The 21,161-nt window shown below is 39.9% G+C and overlaps 1 protein-coding gene across 1 annotated transcript in view; it reads right to left on the bottom strand.

Annotated features, from left to right (window-relative positions):
* TEC (tec protein tyrosine kinase) overlaps positions 1 to 21,161 on the bottom strand; it is a 136,923-nt gene that overhangs the window by 41,090 nt on the left and 74,672 nt on the right. Inside the window, exon 3 of the mRNA XM_011973053.1 lies at positions 431 to 535. Within this exon, the coding sequence (XP_011828443.1) occupies positions 431 to 535 (105 nt within the window). The remainder of the gene's footprint in view (positions 1 to 430; positions 536 to 21,161) is intronic.

Genomic DNA, 21,161 nt, shown 5'->3' with positions numbered 1-21,161 from the left:
ATAAATGAGAATAATGAGACATTTACCTCCCTTATGCAACAGAATCATTGTGAGGGGAAAAAAATAACATGATTACCCCAAAGAAATATAGTTTAATCAATATATAAGGCTAATATTATTTTTTTAGCACAAGCAGCTTTTTAATCTCATTTCCTTTTGAGGATAACTCACGCCTTTCACTTCTCAGTTTCTCAGATTCATAGTGAAAACTTCAACCCTTAAAGATTCTTAAGCCCCGAGTCCTTAAGAATCAGATAATGTTTCCACAAAGACTTAAGCAGTTCATGAAGAAAAGTCATAACTATTAAAGTGGCAAATCAACCTAGAAATCAGCCAATCAGCCACCAAAGCAAAGACAGAAAACTGTAATGTCAAAGAGCAAACATGACTAAGCCCAGCACTGCACTGCCACAAAAATACACCAGCTCACCTGAAATGGATACTTATTTTGACAGGGAATGACACCATCATCATTCTTCACTATTTCCACACACTTGATTTTTGAAACATCAATAAACCCCTTTCTGTATTTCTTCTGTTAAAAGATAAAAAAGAGAAGTATTACAACCATAAGACATAAAAAAAATTAACAGTATTATTATTAATGAAATTTTGCTCTGATTCAAAATATTGCAATTTCTTTAAAATTATCTAAATCATGTTTCCCACTAACTGCTAAAATTATTCAAAATACTAACACTGTGATTATTGTAATCAAAATTATTAAATCCTTTAATTTATCAAGATGAAACTGTTCTGTCCTGCCCCCAAAAAAACTCCAGAATGGGCCGGGTGCGGTGCCTCATACCTGTAATCCCAGCTCTTTGAGAGGCCAAGGTGGGATTACTTGAGGCCAGCAGTTCGAGACCTGGCCAACATGGCAAAACCCCCACCTCTACTAAAAATACAAAAATTAGCCAGGTGTGGTGGTGGGCACCTATAATCCCAGCTACTCAGGAGGCTAAGGCACGAGAATCACTTGAACCCAGGAGGCGGAGGTTGCAGTGAGCCAAGATTGGGCCACTGTACCTCAGGCCTGGGCAACAGAGTAAGACTCTGTTTCAAAAAAATAAATAACTCCAGAACAAAAAAACTCCCTTTCATAGCTACCTGCCCCTGCCAGATACACAAGTTGTTCAACTTCTTCACGTTCTTGATGATAGTCCCCCAAAATAAAGCATCAAAGACCAAGTCAAGCAAAATTCCATTTACTCAATTACAGATGCAACTTCCAGCCAGCTCTGTTTTCCCCTTCACTGGGGTAGATGCCTCCAGTAGAGGCAGCAAACAGAACTGAGAGTTATGTGAGGTGGACTTAAAATATTCACAGAAAGCTTCCATTCAGGGTCTATTATTAAATATTCTAATTTTCTTCCCCATTGCCTGCCCTCCCTGCCTGCTGTAGATCTGCCTGTAGCAATTAACCAACAGCCCATCAAGACTCCCCGCTCCAAAATCATCCACACCTTTAAGCATAGTTATCCCACACTAGTAAATTTATCCTAGGGAAAAATCCAAAAGAAGACAAAGCAGTAAGTGCAAAGATAATATAATACAGCCACTAAAAATTATTACAAACACAATGTAGAAATAAAAATGCATTTGCTGAATAATATTAACAGATGAATTCCACACAAAAGTTACATAAAGACTAAGGTTACTTTTTCTTCATTGGTAGGTATTCATATGACAAAGAATAGAAGAAAAAGAGAAATGAAGAATGTTGTATTTGAGATGCCAGCCATCCCCTGGTGTTAGTCATTGAAAATTATTTTATCTACTGTTCTGAAACCCCAGCACTGGCCACAAGCTTTGGGGTCCCCACCCCACTCCCAGGAACCTGCTCTGCATCCTCATTGTCACCACAGGACTTCCACACCTGCCCCATTCACCTGGGCCATCAGCAGTTCCCATCCGACTAGAGGACTTTGGCTGTCATCTCCCCAGTGCATATTTATATCCCCTAACATACGCACACACTAGAACCCCACACCCCCTTGACACTTGATATGGTCTGGCTCTGTGTCCCCACCCAAATCTCATCTCAGAATTGTAATCCCTACAATCCCCATGTGTTGAGGGCAGGACCTAGTGGGAGGTGATTGGATCATGGTGGCAGTTTCCCCCATCCTGTTCTCGTGACAGTGACTGAGTTTTCAGGAGATCTGATGGTTTTATAAGGGGATCTTTCCCTTTTACGCGTTTCTGCTCTCTCTCTCTCGCCTGCCGCCATGTAAGACGTGCCTCTTCCCCTTTTGCCATGATTGTAAGTTTCCTGAGGCCTCCCCAGTCATGCAGAACTGAGTCAATTAAACCTCTTTTCTTTATAAATGCCCCAGTCTTGAGTATGACTTTATAGCAGTGTAAGAATGGACTAATACAACAGTTTTGTCAGTCCCCAGTTCCATCCACACCTTTCCCCATTCCCTTCACACCTGGCTATGGAAGGTCACACACACAATCCTAACTGCCATCTCTATGCCCAGTCAAGCCTTCACTGCTGCTCATCAGCCATCATGTATCTCTAGTGAAGAGAACTCGGCGGCCTCCAGGGTCACTACCAGTGCCCTCAAAACTACAAACTTCACATTCCCTTTGCCTCAGTGGACTCCCTCCCTCTCTGCTTTACAGAGGAGACAGCAGTTATCCAGGGGTACATCCCCAAATTCTTCCTTCTGCAGTTCAAGAACATGCTAAGATTTTACCCTTTTCTCTTTTCTTTTATCCTGTCTCAAAGAGAAAAGTTAAAAAGACACAATGGTTGAGGCACTATCGTTAGCACTGAACACATGTTATTTCATTCTGTGCTCACAGTATCCCTGTGAGGTACACATAAGTTGATTCTTTTATTTATTCTGCCAGCAAACACTATGGGACACCAACTGAACAGGGCAACAAGTACCGTGCTGAGTGCTGGGGTTTCAAAGTTATGAAAGGAGGGTTGAGGGTCTCTTCAAGAGGATTTCACCATATGATGGGTGGAAGGGGAAGAGGGATGATTCACAGCCTAGTAATGATCAAGCAATGCTCTCTTGTGGCATCCTACAGAGTGGGGCAGTGATGGGGCCACGAGAAGATGGGGAAGTTTCAGGAAGGAAGTGATATTTTGATTTTATTTTTAAAGGATAAGTATGGGTTTTCCTACAGAGACAATGGAGAGAGTTTCAGGCTTCAAAACAACAAAGTACTGAATATTTAGGGAACAGAAAGAAATTCACTGGAGTTGAAGCTCAGGGTGGTTCAGGGGGCATGTGGGAAATGACACCAAAGAGGCTGTCTGAGGCCACATTAGGAAGATGCTTCTGCACCAGCCTTACAAGCTTGGATTTATCCTGAGCAGTTTTCAATGGAGAATCAGGAGTGCAGTACTGGGGTGTGTTTTTAAGAAGATAATGATTACCAGCAGGTGAAGAATGAGTGTTGACAGGGAGGCTAGCTTGGTGACTGCTGTAATAGTTCAGGTGAGAGATGAAGTTCTGAACCAAGTCAGTGGCAGTAAAGTAAGAAGAGCAAAGACGCCAGAGAATTTAGAATTTAGTCACAAAACTTTGTGACCATTTAGAAATGGGGATTAAGAGTAGAGAAGGACTGAGGGGGGCTAAGGGATTTTGAGTTTGAGTGACCAGGAAACACGGACACCGTAAATTATGAGAAGGAACACATAAGAACAGATCAGGTACGAGGAGGCAGGGCTGAGAAATGTTCGAGTGACAATTGAACAACCAGGTGGGAGTTAAAATATGGGTCTAGAACTCAGAAATGCTTAGCACCGTCTTTATAGATAAAGACAATTGTGCTGCAGAAATGCTTAGCGCCATCTTTATAGATAAAGACAATTTTGCTTTTCACAACACATACACAGCGGCAGCTTATTCTAGCCACATCTGAAGGTAACCTTGGGAGGTTAGGCAGGGCTGAGGAAAAAAAGGATTGGAAGGGGCTAGGCACCGTGGTTCACTTCTGTAATCCCAGCACTTTGGGAGGCCGAGGAGGGTGGATCATGAGGTCATGATCTGGCCAACATGGTGAAACCCCATCTTTACTAAAAATACAAAAATTAGCCAGACGTGGTGGTACGCACCTGTAGTCCCAGTTACCTGGGAGGCTGAGGCAGGAGAATAGCTTGAACCCGGGAGGCGAAGGTTGTAGTGAGCCGAGATAGCACCTCTGCATTCCAGCCTGGGCAACAGAGTGAGACTCTGTCTCAAAAAAAAAAAAAAGAAAAGAAAAGAAAGAAAGAAAAAGGAAAAAGAAAAAGAAAGAAAAAGAAAAAAGGATTGGAAGGGATAAAGGATTCACCATAGGGAACAGAGAGTTACTGAGTGAGGCGTGCTGTCCCATGCACTTTCTCCCCGAGCCCACTTTTACTCCTGACATGCTAGCTTTCTAAAGCTTTTCCACAGAGGGGCCCTTTAGGAATAAGAGCCTTGGGAAATGACTTCTGAGCAGTTACTGTAGAAGGAATACACAGTTTTTCCTCCATTTAGACTATTCTTTAGAATTTCTTCAGTAAGAAAATACTTCATGATTCCTGGTGTATGCTATATGCTATTGTCAATATTGTGGCCCATCTGGGTGCAGTGGCTTATGCCTGTAATCCCAGCACTTTAGGAGGCCAAGGCAGGCAGACTCGAGGTCAGAAGTTTGAGACCAGCCTGCCTAACATGGGAAAACCCCATCTCTACTAAAGATACAAAAAATTAGCCAGGCTTGGTGGCACATACCTGTAATCCCAGCTACTCTGGAGGCTGAGGCACAAGAATCTCTTAAAACCAGGAGGTGGAGGTTGCAGTGAGCCAAGATCACACCACTGCCCCCCAGCCTGGGTGACAGAGCAAGACTCCATCTCAAAAAAATAAAATAAAATAAAATAAATTGTGGCCCAAGGAGAAATATCCAAGATCACTACTTTTTTTCGTGTTATATTTCCCTTCTATTCTATAGCCTTTGCCCTGTTTACTAGACTGAAAATCATGATGAAGCTGAGACTTTCCCTGACTCACCTTTGAATCCTCTATAAATCTTCTGAGCTAAGAAGACCACCTGACACTTAGAAGATACTAATTCAACAGTGTGCTAACCCAGTATGCAAAGAACCATGGGCAATACTCTGTGTGTGTGTGTGTGTGTGTGTGTCCTCTCTTGCACACTTTGCAAGCTTGAAAATGGAAGTAAGCAATGACCATTTTATATATCGTAAACCAGCATATATGGGAAAACGAGGCAGAAAGATTAAATATAACTTGCTTTAAACTACACATCAACTGAATGGCAGAACTGGGAGTTAGATGGAAGAGATTTTGTCCCCCAGCAAGACTTACAAGGTACACTGTTTTCCTTTAATTTCCAGAATACTCTGTATTTTAATATCCATCCTAATTTAAAGAAATTAAATGAGAAAAAAATGTATACAAATAACCAGGCTGGTCTCAGGTGATCTGAGAAGTCATTTATCTCAGGACACCCTCTTGCCCTTTTCCCAAGGCATCCGGAGTCTCCACCATGCACAGGGAAAGGCTTGCCAGGGTATCCCTCCAATATTCCAAATGATTCATCCCTTTCCCACATCACAAATTTGATTCCTGATGTGGCTGTTCCCAGGGTCTTGCGGCAGAGGAAATCTCCTATGTGAATCACGTCTGCATTGCAAAAGGGCCTCAGAGAAGGAGCACGAGCTTTGCAAACAAGCAGATCCTGACTTTTAGCCTCTGCTTTGCCACTTATAAGCCATACAACCTAGGGCAATGCCAGTTTTCTCTCTATGCTTCATTTCCTTTCTCCATAGAAACAGCTCAATGCTGCTCTCTTTGCCAAGCTATCAGCAGGATTAAAGATAATGTTCATAGGTACTTAACAGTGTCTGACACATGGAACTCTGTGATGGTTAATTTCATGTGTCAACTTGAGTAGGCTAAGGGATACTCAGATGGCTGGTAAAACATTATTTCCAGGTGTCTGTGAAGGTGGTCCTATAAGAGATTAGCATTTCAATCAACTGAGTGAGTAAAAAAATCCACCTCTGCCAATGCAGATGGGCATCATCCAATCCGATGAGGGTGCAAATAGAACAAGCAAAGGCAAAGGGAAAGCGAACTCTCTTCTTAAAGTTGGGATGTCCATCTTCTCCTGCTCTCAGACTTTGGTGCTCCTGGCTCTCCAGACTCCAAGGCTTCCACCAGCAGCCTCCTCCCCTACTCCTGGTTCTCAGCCCTTTGGACTTGGTCTGAATTACACAACTAGCTTTTCTGTGTCTCCACATTGCAGATGGCAGATTGTGGGACTTCTCAGCCTCCATAATCAATCGCACGAGCCCATTTCCATAATAAATCTCCTCATATACATCTATATATATCCTATTGGTTCTGTTTCTCTGGAGAACCCTGATTAATACAAACTCACTCCCCAAATGGTAGCATATACTATCAGTTTTCACAGTAACCCTAGGAAGTTGCAGGAAACTGAGCACTGAGAGGCTATGAGATTGGCTAAGGATTGTAAAGGCTGAGCCAGAATTGAACTAAATTCTCTCAAAAATAGTTATGCTTTTACCTGACTCCAGGTCTCTCAAGCTTGAATAGTTATGGACTTTTATTACAAAAAAAGAGAATATTATGTTCATAGCTAACAATTATAGAACACTCGCTATAAACCAGCACTATGTTAGCCTCTTAATGCGGATATTCTCAGTGAATTCTCACAGCATTATAACATGAGAATTATTGTCACCCTCATTTTGCAGATGGAGAAATCAATACGTGGAGAGTATAATTAACTTGCCCAAAGTCACACAATAATCCAGAATTTGAACTTAAATTCCAATCCTGAATTTGTAAGTGCCACCTATACCTACGTAACTTGATATCATTTAATTACGTGCAGACATAAATTCAGTAGAAACTTCTTAAACTTATATAGCTTGTATACAACTATAAAACCAAAGCAAGTTCACAAATTAAATACAAACAAGACTATACAGCAAATAAAGTGAAATTAACATTACTTGGATGTGACAGATGGGGTGTTGGCTGGAAGTGAATCTCTCTCCCTAAGTAGTTCTCTTGCCATCCACATGCTTATATTATTGTGTGCCACATGACACCCTCTCCCACCTCTTTTCTCGTTTTCAATTATAAAGAACCTCTGTTTGTACATATATTGCTATCCTATCATTAGGCCCCATTTTGCACCAGTCAATTGTTTTGTGTTCAGTCTGTCTCTGTTCTTTCTCAACAGGTCAGAGTAATTAAAACAGATCTCAAACACGAAACCAAAGCAGACTGCTGAAATGGCATGTTTAGCAACAAAGGACCAAGCAGACAAAAAAGTACACACACACACACACACATTAAATATTATTGGGGGATAAAATATTTCATCAAATTAAGAAGACAAAATTTAGAAATTGCGGTTTTCAACACATGCATAGCACTAAACCTGTGGCTAACATTCATTGCATTCCCTCACAACAATTTGCATTTAATTTGTGAACTTGGTTTAGTCCTTCAGTCGTGTTCAATAAATATTGACTGCAGTGTCCTTCTACCATCTGCAAGGCACAGATACCAAAGTACCATAATAGAGACTTGAAAACACACACACACACAATCCGTTGCCTTTATGGAATGTACAAAAACCCAACATCTTCTAGGGTTACAGAGACAAATGACCATATTTACAATCAAAGTTTGGATGAGTCAATAGTGAAAGACTAAAGAGTTCCAGTCAACTGTTTAACAGAAAAGAAAATGAATGACGTATTCTGCTAAAAATCCCAAATGACCCTAAAAGGCCTATTCTATTCATACATGTAGTCTTTTCCCTTTCCACTCAGAACAGATTTAAAAGAATGGGTCTTAAGTACAGTAGAACACATTAATTAAGAGAAACAAAAAAAAATCTTGGGATGAATTTGACATTTTTCTTGTGAATACTGAGAATAATGTTTACACAGAGCTTTCTAAGATAAGTCAAATGAATAGAATTTAAAGGCACTTCCAACTTGGTGATTCTATGAGAAACTGCCGCCTCTTTACCAGGGACAAATTCTAACAAAAACTTGGCATTCCATTACTTAGTATCTCATTACTTTTTCCTCCCTTTAAACTAGCTTATAATAGTAACTTATATGGGTGATTTATATTTTATAAAGCGCTTTCACACTAAAGAGAAAAAGAAAAATATTAAGAAACCAGTAATTATATATATAAGCATGGCATAATTTTAAAGATTATAGTTTTTAAAGTAATATCCAGAATAAAAACAGGAAGAGGAAAATCTCCATGAGAAATATGAAGGCAAAAATTTCATTTCCAAAATCACAGAATAATCTTGATATAAGATCGTGTTGATGTAGGCAATTATAAAGTTTCTAAAGACATACTTCCACTGTATTTAAAATTCAAGTGTTGTTTTCTCCCCCTAAGTGATCTTATGACCACTTAAGACTTTTCTATACCTCCTGGCAACCCTCTTCACAACTCCCCTTTGTGGCCTCAGAGCTAAAACCTATCACCAGGTGTGTTTTATTACAGTTGAAAGCAAAACTTACTAACCTATGTGTTTTGAATTAAGTCTAAAAGTGATTTAAATGGTTTAATTCTTAACATTAGTAGAAATTACAATACACTGTGTAAAAATAAATGTATACAGATCCCTTACTGCCTAAGTTTCATGTAATAGGCTTCTGAATTCAAGGAATTCCAAAATTAATAAATTCAATCCAAAGATTACAAATTCCCTTGGAGCAAGGACTATGCTAGTGATCTCTGATTGCCACATTTTTTCTCCCCTTTCTGGGGAGTTGGCTCAGCTAGATTGCACTTCCTTATCTGCCATGCACCTAGGTGAGGCCATAAGACTGAGTTCTAGCCAAGGGGGCATGGAAAGAAGTGACATAACATTACTTCCCATCCTCCAAAACCTTTCACACTATCCTTCCTGTTCCATCCCCTTCCTTGTCACCCTATTGAACTCAAAAGATCCACGGAAAGATTGTGGTGACTGAAAAACAATGAAGCCGTTAGATGGAAGAGGCCTGGGTCCCTGAATCACCATGTAGAAGGTGGTTATATATAATGTAAGGAAGAAAGAAACTTTCTATTGTGCTAAGGCAGGAGTTTCAGGGTATTCTAAGTTATAGCAGTTAGCTATCCTGAATAATATATTCTAGATTAAGAGTACTCTACACCCAGCTACTCAATGCCTCAGAATTTTTATTGATAAAGAGACATGTTGAACTAAATCGGTGTTTTCCAAAGAGCGGTATGGTGGTTTCTGAGGGTTTTTTCCTTTATAATCTTCATTATTTAATTTTTTCCACGCTCACTGCAACAAGAAGAAGTAAACTTTCTTCCCAGTCATTCCAATACCTCTCAAACGTAATTTAACCTTTCAAGTGTTCTCCTACACTTTTTAGAATACTCGTACAAGCATATGTATGTATGCTATATATACATGTACACATAGACATAAACATGAACGCATATGTGTGTACTCACATAATTATACAAGTACTTTCATTTATATTTGGGATTGTGTTGCTTTTTTTTCACTTTTATATACCATAGATGTCTCAGGTCAATACATACAGGACAAAAAGGAATTCTTTTTAATAGTACTATAACTTTAAAGAAAATGTTTTCTTATGATGATGCTTGATGAAAAGTACACAGTAATATAACAAGGGGTGTGTGTGTGTGTGTGTGTGTGTGTGTGTGTATGTGTCTGCGTGCACGCACATAAGCGCACACACACATTAATTGCCAGGAAAAAGATCAGTTAAATATCTCAAGCTGAGGTAGTTTTAGGTGGAACTTGTATAAACGTTTGTAGTTACTGTATATAGTTTTATGATTACCTTTTATTCATGGTTTTCCATTTACTAACTGATACAGTTTCCTTTTTAAATAATTGTGTCTAAGGAAAAAAAATTAAATTATTTAAAGGAAAACATTAAATAAATAGTGCTTTACAGATGGCACATATATGGCAAATTCATGTAAGTAGTATAAATAATGGCTGAAGTTTGGGCAACACTGGCTGAAATCATCTCTTTATTTTGAATTCTAACATTCCTTGACATTTGTTATTTTGTACCTGTCACTGTATTCCTCGGCCACCAGGCCTGCCTAACACACCTTCCAGCACACTGGGAACACTGACTTACACATAACAAGATTCAATCTGTAGGGGTATGTTCAGGTAAAACCCCCCATAAAGGTTACACACACTAACTCTCAGTCACCTCTCCTGAGATGTAAGCATTTCCAGACAAATCCAAAATGCCTACTAAACCCCCCAGGTTTCAATACATTTTACTGAAAAGATACAGAAAATGCAGAAATAGACAATGGACTTTTATGGCAACATTTGGCTTCTGGAGATAGATCTCCCACCTGGACACATTTTCAGCCTAGAGTGGTACATGGGGAAATGTCTCACTAGGAAATAAGAATTTAATATGAAACTCAGTGTTGGCATTTGGGATCTGAATCTGGCAGCAAAATGCAAAATGTGGTGAATGGAAATATGCTAATTCATAGTATCTAATTTAACCCATATTCAAACAATAAAGAATAATAGGTAAGACTTATAATAGCACTGTGTGCCTGGTACTGTCCTATGGTTTATGCATATCAATTTGTTTAAGCCTTCCAATGACCACTATACCATGTTACCTCTCCAAAAACAGCAAGAGCAAAAACACCTGTGGGAAACTAACACTAGGTGACAGCAACAGAAAGGACTTCCACTTTGCAGATCTGTGAGGGAGGACAGTCCCTGGCCATATCTAGTATATGAAATATCTACCATCTGCTTAGCACTGGGAGCTAAGCACCATGGGAAGTAGGGTGCTAACTACCACCACAAACATTAATATTTAGATTTGAAAGCAATAACATGTAAATACTTCATTTGTCTTAGGTACTTTTCCTGCAATTCTAGTGAGTATGTATGCTGACTGGAGACTTGTTCAATACAGTCTGAAATGCCAGATGAGTGTTTATCAGATTATAACTATGAATTTTCCCATTTAAAAACCTAAATTAACTCTGCTAGCTGCTACATCTAAAGTTTAAGCTTTCATGGAGCCAATTTCTAAAGAAACAGAAGTCCACAGAGGCACCCTCTACAACAAATTCCAATTCATCATTACACATTAACAGAACGCTCTTACTCTCCATGTGTCTGCTAAAATGATCTTCCCAGGTTCACTTGGAATTTTTCTGAGAGGCAAATTTTTCTGACTCCAGGATTTCAGACCAATGTGATATCAGAAACCTCTTTAGTAAGAACCAAAGAAATATGGGATAGATTTCCCACCTACAAAGCATTTATAATCAAGGTAGGAAATAACTCATGGACACCATTTTGACACCCTAGCAAGACGAATCAAAGTACCCAACCAAAGTTATTTAAAATTTCAGGCAAGAAATAGAAAGATAATCAGACAGCATTATCTGTGGATCACAACTGGATCCAGAGTGCCAAAGAGCCTCAAGTGCAAGAGACAATGGTGATTTGATTGTTAAAGGAAAAAGGACTGGATATTGCTATCTCCTGAGACTAATAAGAAGTGACTGGAAACAGGCTGGCAAATGTAAATGATGAGGAAACTACAAAAATGTTACCCTAAATATAAAATCAGAAGTTATTAGGAAAGTTTAAAACTGATGAAGAACTTGTAAAGTTGATAGACTTTCAGAGACATGTATGTGAATAATATATACAGCAATTGACTATGCTGCTAGGGGACTTTTTAGAAAATTTATTGAACATGCCACAATATTCTCAGTATTGTCTCAATGTTTTAACACAGCAGAGTCAATATGACATAATGGTGGAGCACCCAGGCTTCAGTGACCGGCAAGCTGTGCTTAAATGCCAGCTCCATGGCCCTATAGAAATTAAATAACCTCTTCTAGTCTCTATTTCCTTATCTGTAAATGGGGATCTTAAAATTATTAAATTAACATAACCTATCTCCTAGATTATTTTCAGGATTAATTGTGAGATGCTCACAGGCACATAGCACAATTTATCTGGACCCCCACAATCACTTACTGTCAGTTATTTAGTTTGTTTTTGCCTTTAAATATAAGACTTAAATAATTTTTCAGCATTTAAACTTTTTTCCCATATATACAGCCTTAATTTTTAATATTGTATACTAATTTTGTTATACAATTCAATAAGAAAAAATATTTAATAAGATCTTTTTAATATTTCACTGGCATTTACATTGTTTTATTAGGTAACATACCAATATTTTTTCACTTTCTCCTTAAGGATTGAATTCAGTAAATATTCCAGCAACTCAATAAATACAGGAGTAGACAGTTAAGTTTGGCTATAATGCATAAAATATCACAGAACAAACTAGGGAAATAGGATAATAGCAGAACCATTCTTTCTCTTTAAACAGAATAATATTTTAAATAACTATTTTTAAAAGTAAATTGGTCTTATTTATCAATTATCATAGAAATGTAGGAAAGGCAGGGCACAGCGACCACCTTGGGCAACATAGTAAGACCTTGTTTCTACAAAAAAAATTTAAAAATTACCCAGGTGTGGTGGTGTGCACCTATAGTCCCAGCTACTCGGGAGGTTGAAGCAGGAAGATTGCTTGAACCCAGTTCAAGGCTGCAGTGAGCTATGATAGCACTACTGCACTCCAGCCTGGGCGACAGAGTGAGACCATAAAAGATATGCAGATGAAGTCTAACAACCACTCAGGACAATATTTGCTGAGTGTATACTATATGCTAGATAATGCACTAAGCACAAAAGACATGGAAGCATATGTCCACACAAAGACTGATACAAAAACGTTCATAGTGGCTGTATTTATAATAGCCCAAAACTGGAAACAACCCAAACATCCATCAACAGGGGAAACAAATTGCGGTATAGCCATACAATGGAGTACTTCACAGTAATAAAAAGACATGCAATATTGTTACAACCAAATGAATATATCTCAAAATAATATGCTACTCGAAAAAAGAGTACCTGCTATACGAGTTTGTTTATTCTAGAATTCCAGAACATGCAAACTAATCTATCATGTCAAAAATTAGATCAGCGATTACCTAGGGATGGTGGGAATGAAGGGGGAGGTATGAAGATAAAGTGGCATGAGGGGTTATGGGCATATTCAGTATTTCAGTTGTAGTGACGGTTTCATGGATGTCTACCTAATGTCAAAACTCATCAAATAATGCAATTTAAATACATGCAGTTATTGGAGCATACCTGTATAATGCTGAAAAAAATATGGCCCCTGCTCTCGGGAACTCTGAAGTCTGGGGACACTTGAAAACTATAAAATTCTTTGGTAATAATTTAATGTTCCAAATCATAAGCTTAAAACTGCAATAACAACAATGGTAAAAGAAAAAAAATGAGGAGAAAGATTAAGCAAAATAATTCTGGTTTATAATGGGCCAGAAGTAGGTAATTGATCAGCTCTCATTTAAATGAAGGCTCTGTTCTAGTATTTATTCCAACTTAGAAAGAACTCACCCATCCATTTGATTCACTTGGTCTTAAATGAAAATGAATAAGAAATAAAATAAATTCAACAACTCCTACCAAGGCTGCTGCTTGGTCCTAGCCTTCTCTTTATCACCCCTTCTTCAAGGCAGGCCTAATAAAAGTCACCAACTGGATGCTCAGCAAAGGCACAGCCACTCCCTCTCCAGCACCTGCAGCAGAGCCTGGCACCTGGCAACCTGGCGCCTAGCAGGTGCCCAATAACTTTGTTGAATAAGTCAATGAATGAATGAATAAATAAATAGGAGGGGACTCAACTAAGTGGAATTGTTAAGAAGCTAGGCTTTTCTCAGGTCTAATTTCACAATATCCAATTGTAACCACCACTTTTTCTTTTCCTTTTTTTCTGATTTTTTTTTTTTCTTTTAAGAGATAGGGTTCTTGCTACATTGCCCAGACTGAACTCCTGGGATCAAGCGATCCTCCCACCTAAGCCTCCTGAAGAACATAACCAGCACCACCACTTTTTCTTAACTATACCATTTCCAAGAAGAGTTTTTGCTTTTATTTTTTTATCTTCTATCTTTTTTTTTTTCTGCTGCTGCAGCTCTCTCAGACCTATACCACACCAGGTGCAGTACAGGCATGCCAGGAATCTCCAGGACCTGCTTCCTGGAAATAATCCCAGACTCTGCTTCCTCTCCTCTCTATTCCATCAAAGTGTACTGCTGCACACAGGAATAGCTAAGTGACAGCATAACTGTCCCATTACAATCTTCAGAGATAAACGTAACTACCGTCAAGGGAGAGATGGTTATCATTGGATATGTTACTGAGCATCTTTTGGCTTGTTTGTTTGTTGTTTTGTTTTTCTTAGCAGCAAAAAAGAAGGCAGGTCCTTTAGCGTAGGTTTCAGTTCTTAGGTTTCTATGGTTAATACTGACTAGTAGCACTTTGCTTCTCTAGTAGGAGTGTGTGTGTTCTGAGGCTTTCCAGTAAGCACTTCATGTGTTAGGGTTTTTTTTTTTTAAATGATACTTTATATCTTTATGAAAGTGGAAATAACTAGAATCACATAAACATGATTTCACATCAAGAGGAACTTGGAAGAGATAAGCTTTGTAAGTTTCTGTTGGGTGACAGTTACAAATGACAAACAAAAATGCAATTTCCGGGATAGATGGTGGGTGGCAGGGGCAACAAGTAATTCAAATACGCAATGGCCAAATCTGTGGAACAAAACCTACCCCTGCAGCCCGAGGGGAACTCCATTCCCACAGCACCTCCTAGTATCCCAACCATGACCAATGGATTGATGAAGTGATAACTCAGAGCAATGACAGCCCTGAGGGTGGGAACCCTGTGGCAATTCTCCTAAAGCCTTCCCCTGGGGCTGGATTTCTGGAAAGGAGCATCAAAAGGCTCACAGCCTCTTGGAAACTGTGCCTCCACCCTGCCCATATCTAACCAGTTCTTCCTCAAAGAAGAGTCCCACTCCCTGCTTATCTGATGTTAGTGGAGGGCACAGAGGCATGCACACAATTATGAACTGGAAATATAAATTACTTAAAACTGAACTGAGCTTTGCTAGGGAACTGCAAAAGCAGAACATTAACCCGGTCTTTAAATCAGCTGCTACTTGGCCCTATATATCTCTCTAGTTCTCTTCAATGTTAAAGAGATCACACTGCAGTTTGTTTTCTAGATGTCTTTAAAATATTAAACTGCATATAATGGCAGCTTCCCTATACCCTTTGTTACCCCCTATAAGATAAACATCCCCTCCTTGTTTTCAATGAATACAGTCAGCCTTACCAGGTAAAATTTCTTCCTCTTGCTTCTCTACTGGGAAGTTTGATGAGTAGATGATAAGAGTTGGGGGGAGTGAGGAAGTGGGCCCAGGGAGAAGGAATCACCATAACAGCACCCACAAGAAGAGAAAATGTAATTTAGAGCCAGGTCTCTAGTAGCAGATGATGAATTGCCCATCAACTCTCCCCTCAGTAAAATACTCAAAGAGAAATACACAGAATTGCCTCATTATGTATTCCATGGGTTTTTGTGGGTTTAATGCATGCCAATCACTGCTTTTACTACAGTTTCTACAGGAATATTCATTCAACTGGTGTTGCAAATAACCAACTTACAGCAAACTTTTGTAACACAACCTACCAACTGGGAACATTCTGTGGATAAAATTATTTTTAAAACGATTTCTTCCACTGACTGAGTGCTTGATGATATTAAGGAAGTTCTGTTGATATTTAGCAGTGTGGTGATGGCACTAAGATTCTGCTTAAGCTGGGGGCTCCCTGACTTCTGGAGATGAGTACTGAACCATCTGTAGAAGAAATGATGTGGTTTCTGCAAGACAATGGGAGTAGGAGGGATTTGTTACAGATAATGAGGTGGGAGGAAGTTTGACTAGGGTTACTTGCTTGGGTGATGCACACAGCGGTTCACTGTACTATTCTGTCTACTGTTGAGTAAGTTTTAAATATTCTATGATAAAAGGTTACAAAATACTTCTCAAATATTTTTTTAAAGCCTGATCAAAGTCGTAGCTGAATCTACTTACAAACTTTTTTTTTTTTTTTTTTTTGAGAATAGAGAAAGAGCCCATTATAAACAAGTAAAAGTAGAGATGGAACATTTCTTAATTGCTACTAAAGAAGCTTTTGCTATCCTTGTTGTAAAGTGTAGACTGGACTCAGAGCAGGAAGCAAGCCTTAGAAACAACAACAATCCCTATGTTTACACAACTGCTCGTACAGGTCATGTGTGCACAGCTCCTTGCATTCATTAATCTTAAAGTGCTCCATAATTGATTATAGAACCACTGACTCTGCCAAAGTAATGAGTCATTTAGCATCTGCAATTTACTGTTGGGTAAACGGGGCACTGAGGTTAAACAAATTGATCAAGGGCAAATGAATAAGATACAGAAACCTAGGCTGCAATGCTATACTCTTCGCTGGCTATCACAGCTAGGAGCCTTAGTTAAACTATTCGTGCCCTCTTAGTCTGCTCTTGCTAATGCAACTAACTCTCAATTGCTCTAGTGAAACTAACTCTCACTTATCCATGTTGCACAGGGGACTGGCATGCAAGTTAGTAGACTGAGTGGGGAAGATCCCTACTCAGTGTGGGCAGGCCCTCTGGTTTACACGTCTTATATCTCCCTGGGCTAAGAACCAGCAGGACTCCATAATAGAGCTTACTGTTTAAAAGCAAAGAGTCTGAAGCCCAGCTGTCTGAGTTTGAATCTCAGCTCTGCTACTTACTCACTATATCTCCTTGAACAAGTTACTTAACCTCTCTGTGCCTACATTTCATTAGCTATTAAATGGGATGAATAATAGCACCAGAACTTCATATGATTGCAGTAAGAACTCAAAGAGTCAATTCATGTAAAGCTTTTGGAAGAAAGCTTGACAAATGGTTTAAGTGCTTGATCAATTTAGCTACTAATATTATTTTTGAAAAGCATACTAGCGCTTAGGAAAAATAAAAGCAAAAGCCACTAGTTTTGATTAAGGAAAGATCCTCACACCTACCTTCTAAACTCCAAGAAAGATCTTCTGAGAATTGATGTTGAATTTGACTATGTCTTATAAAATAAAAAGCTGTGAATGAGATGTTTCCTCAGGTCATGACAAAAATCAGTTTTCTAAAATTACACGAGGCCATAATAGAAATGACCAGTGTCTACCAATATCCACTCTTTTCAAACAGAAAAAGAAATTAACCTTTCCTCATGGGTTTTACAATTCTGTTTTTAAAATGACAGTTGACGTTTCTTGTGACTCCACTATTTTTACCCTTTGAGGCAGTTATTTTAGTTCTGTCTTACAGTACGAAACCAATACTGAGCCAGCCAGTGACTAGATTAGCACTTCCTTTTTACGTTAGGAACAGTTGATCTCTGGTAACTCACAGCCTTTAACACACGATAGCTGGGAGCATCTTTGGTCAAAAATTTTTCTTCAAAGCATTAGAGTGATGTTACAAAGACATATTTTGCCAATTTGTCAGGCTGTCTCGACGGCTAAGTCATATTCCGATGAATATAAAGATGAATATATGTCTGATCCTTCTATAAACACACAATTTGGATGGCCAAAAAATATCACAAAGCTATCCAGAGGCAGCACAGAACAATGGTTCAGAGCTCTGGGAATCAGGCTGCGTGGGCTGGGGTCCACATGCCCACTCTGCAACCTTGGGCAAAGTACTCAACCTCTCTGTTCTTCAGTTTCATCATCTGTAAAATGGGAATAGTAACTGTATCTGCCTCATACAGTTCACAGGATTAAAGTTAATACTTACAAAGCATGTAAGACCATGCTAGGCACATGATAAGCACACAAAAATATGCCACTTTGGCATATGGATTGAGTTAAAGGTACTTAAAAATAAACAGCACATGCAAGAAGGGCACTGTGATCTTCCTTGTTCTTCTTGAAAGCATAAGATTAACTCCCATGAAAAAGGTGCCCTCCCTGTACCAGGAGGATGAAAGACATTCATTCTTATGGGGATGGGGAGTTGAGGCTGAGGGAAAGCTGTACAAACTTTATTATGCTAGTCCTTATCTTGCTACTTTTCCACAATTCACTGTCCTAGTCCTGAAGTGAAGTATAAGATACTTTTATGTTGCCTTAGCATCCATTTTGAATAGATTCAACTTTTTCATACCCAAAGCAGGGCTCAGTCATCCTTGACAGTTCTAGTTCCACATGACACCCAAATGGTTCAGGCCAGCAGCCAGAGATAAGAACTTAAAGGCATCTCTCCTGTCTAGCAGATGGGCTTCCCCACTTTATCGAAGCTTCCCTTAAAAGCACCATTCAGGCATTTGCCCATGAACTTAAAGTGACCCCACACCGTAGCCCCTTATATATACTGCCGATTTGCACATGCATTTTCTCTCTCTGCCTGACTCCAATCCTGCCTCATGCAACCCGGGGATGGAGGACTGCCCTCCCAACCCATTCTGCCCTTCCTATCCAGGATCTGTAAGTAAAAATCTCTGAACTGGTTTCCTACCTGGTGGTGTATTGAGTTTGCACCTTTCATTTGAAGAACCAGTGGCTGCAGCTGCCTCAGGCCATGTTTTCCCAGGGATCCTGGGGGGAATATCAAGTCAAGCTCCCAGCACCAGGGTGATGGTCAGGCAGGTATAAGCTGGACGTGGGTCAGACAAGAGCCACAAGAGTGACTGCCACATAAACAAGATGAACAAGTTCCCCATGTGAGGGAGTCCCCAGGTTCCAGGTGGGCCGACTAGGCATAAAGTCATCCTCCATGAAAGGGATACACTGTAGACATTCATGTCCACCTACCCCACATTTCCCATCAGGACAGGGTTGCTAGCCAACCTGGCACTGGAATCCCATTAGCGAGAAGCTCTCAAAATAGCCCCAACTCCTTTTTCCTATCACATCTTTACAATTTACCAATTTACTACTCTTTGTCCAACATAATATATAAGCTTTCAACCCTTACAACTTCTCAGGTCTTTATTTTCCTGGTGAAGGCTCCCACATACATGTAAAAATTACTAAATAAAAATTCTATGCTTTTCTCTTGTTAATGTCTCTTTTGGCAGTCTAATTTAAAAGGCCCCAGCTGGAAAAACTAAGACAGGCAAGGGAAAAAATATTTTTTTCTCTCCTTCACACAATAGAAGTATATTTAAATTTTTTTAAAAAAAGAAAAAACTAAACTAAAAAAGACCACAGAGCCCTTCTGTTTCTAATCCCAGAAGCCAGTCTTGATTTTCACTGTGCAAAATGTATATTCAAAGGTACCAAGGAGATGATAAAGAAAATAATGTTTTCCCATTGTCTCTGTTTTTAAGGTAGAAATGTTTTCATTCTTAAAGCATCTTTTAAGCCAATGGACAGAAAGGTTTCTAATATTCTATTGGCCAGAGGCTTACATACAAATGGCCTGGCAGGGCAGGTATTTTCTCCTTTAGCAGGTGAAGAAACACAGATTTAGAAAGTTTCATCAACTGCCCAATTTCACAGCTGCCAAATGACAGATCCAGATTCAGAGCAGATCCGCCTGGCTTCAGAGCCAACAGCATGTCCTCTCAGGAAGCCACCTCCTTTCAGGATAAACAGCATTAAATGAACCAGATCCGATGATTCCAAATTTACTTCTCTAACCCCAACTTCTCACTTGCATCTTGATTCTATATCTGTAAACTACCCAGGAAGACATCTCTCCTTATCTCCTTCATTTACATCTCTTTCACATGACACAAAACAAATCTATCATATTCTCCTTGAACCTGGATTCCATTCAATCACTCAACAACCACTGCACTCCAGCCCGGGCTACAGGGTTTTTTTTTTGTTTTTTTTTTTTTTTGAGACAAAGTCTCACTCTGTCACCCAGGCCGGAGTGCAGAGGCACAATCTCGGCTCACTGCAACCTCCGCCTCCTGGGTTCAAGCGATTCTCCTGCCTCAGCGTCCTGAGGAGCTGGGACTACAGGTGCACACCACCACGCCTGGCTAATTTTTGTTTTTTTTTAAGTAGAGATGGGGTTTCAAAACATTGGCCAGGCTGGTTTCGAACTCCTGACCTCGTGATCCACCCACCTCGCCCTCCCAAGTGCTAGGATTACAGGCGTGAGCCACCACGCCTGGCCAAAAAGAATATATTTTTATATCCTGAAACTTAATGACAATGGCAATATTACTAACTTTTCTTCAAGGCTTACCATACGCCAGGTTTTGCTTAAAATTTATTTAGTGTATGTTGTGTATAATTTCAATTGATCCCCATAACAGCCTTCTGAAGTAGGATGAGTACTGGGCTAAGTGATGCCTTCACCTGCTTTGTGAAGCTTATAAATGAGAATGAGAGAAAGAGACTGAAAAACTAATTGCATTAATAATGTATTAAAATAAAATAGAGATAGGTGGTGCAAAGTAAAAGTGCAGGATGACATTATACAGGGAAATCTAATCTAATCTAATCTGGAAGATCACAGCAAATATACCAAGGAAGTAATAGTTAAGCTGAGGAGCAAGATGGCCGAATAGGAACAGCTCCAGTCTCCAGCTCCCAGTGTGAGTGACACAGAAGACAGGTGATTTCTGCATTTTCAACTGAGGTACTGGGTTCATCTCACTAGGGATTGTCGGACAATCAGTGCTGGTCAGCTGCTGCAGCCCGACCAGCAACAGCTGAAGCAGGGCGAGGCATCGCCTCACCTGGGAAGCGCAAGGGGGAAGGGAATCCCTTTTCCTAACTAGGAGAACTGACACACACAACACCTGGAAAATCAGGTAACTACCACCCCAATACTGGGCTTTACCAAGGGTCTTAGCAAACGGGCACACCAGGAGACTATATCCCACACCTGCCCGGGAGGGTACCTCGCCGAGGGAGCCTCCCTCATTGCTAGCACAGCAGTCTGCGATCTAACTGCAAGGCGGCACCCAGGCTGGGGGAGGGGCGCCCGCCATTGCTGAGGCTTAAGTAGGTAAACAAAGCCTCTGGGAAGCTCGAACTGGGTAGAGCTCACAGCAGATCAAGGAGGCCTGCCAGTCTCTGTAGACTCCACCTCTGGGGACAGGGCATAGCTAAACAACAACAACAAAAGCAGCAGAAACCTCTGCAGACGCAAATGACTCTGTCTGACAG

The sequence above is a fragment of the Mandrillus leucophaeus genome, unplaced genomic scaffold, assembly GCF_000951045.1.
Source record: "Mandrillus leucophaeus isolate KB7577 unplaced genomic scaffold, Mleu.le_1.0 Scaffold1337, whole genome shotgun sequence".
NCBI lineage: Eukaryota > Metazoa > Chordata > Mammalia > Primates > Cercopithecidae > Mandrillus > Mandrillus leucophaeus.
This window is presented reverse-complemented; position numbering and strand designations above follow the sequence as displayed.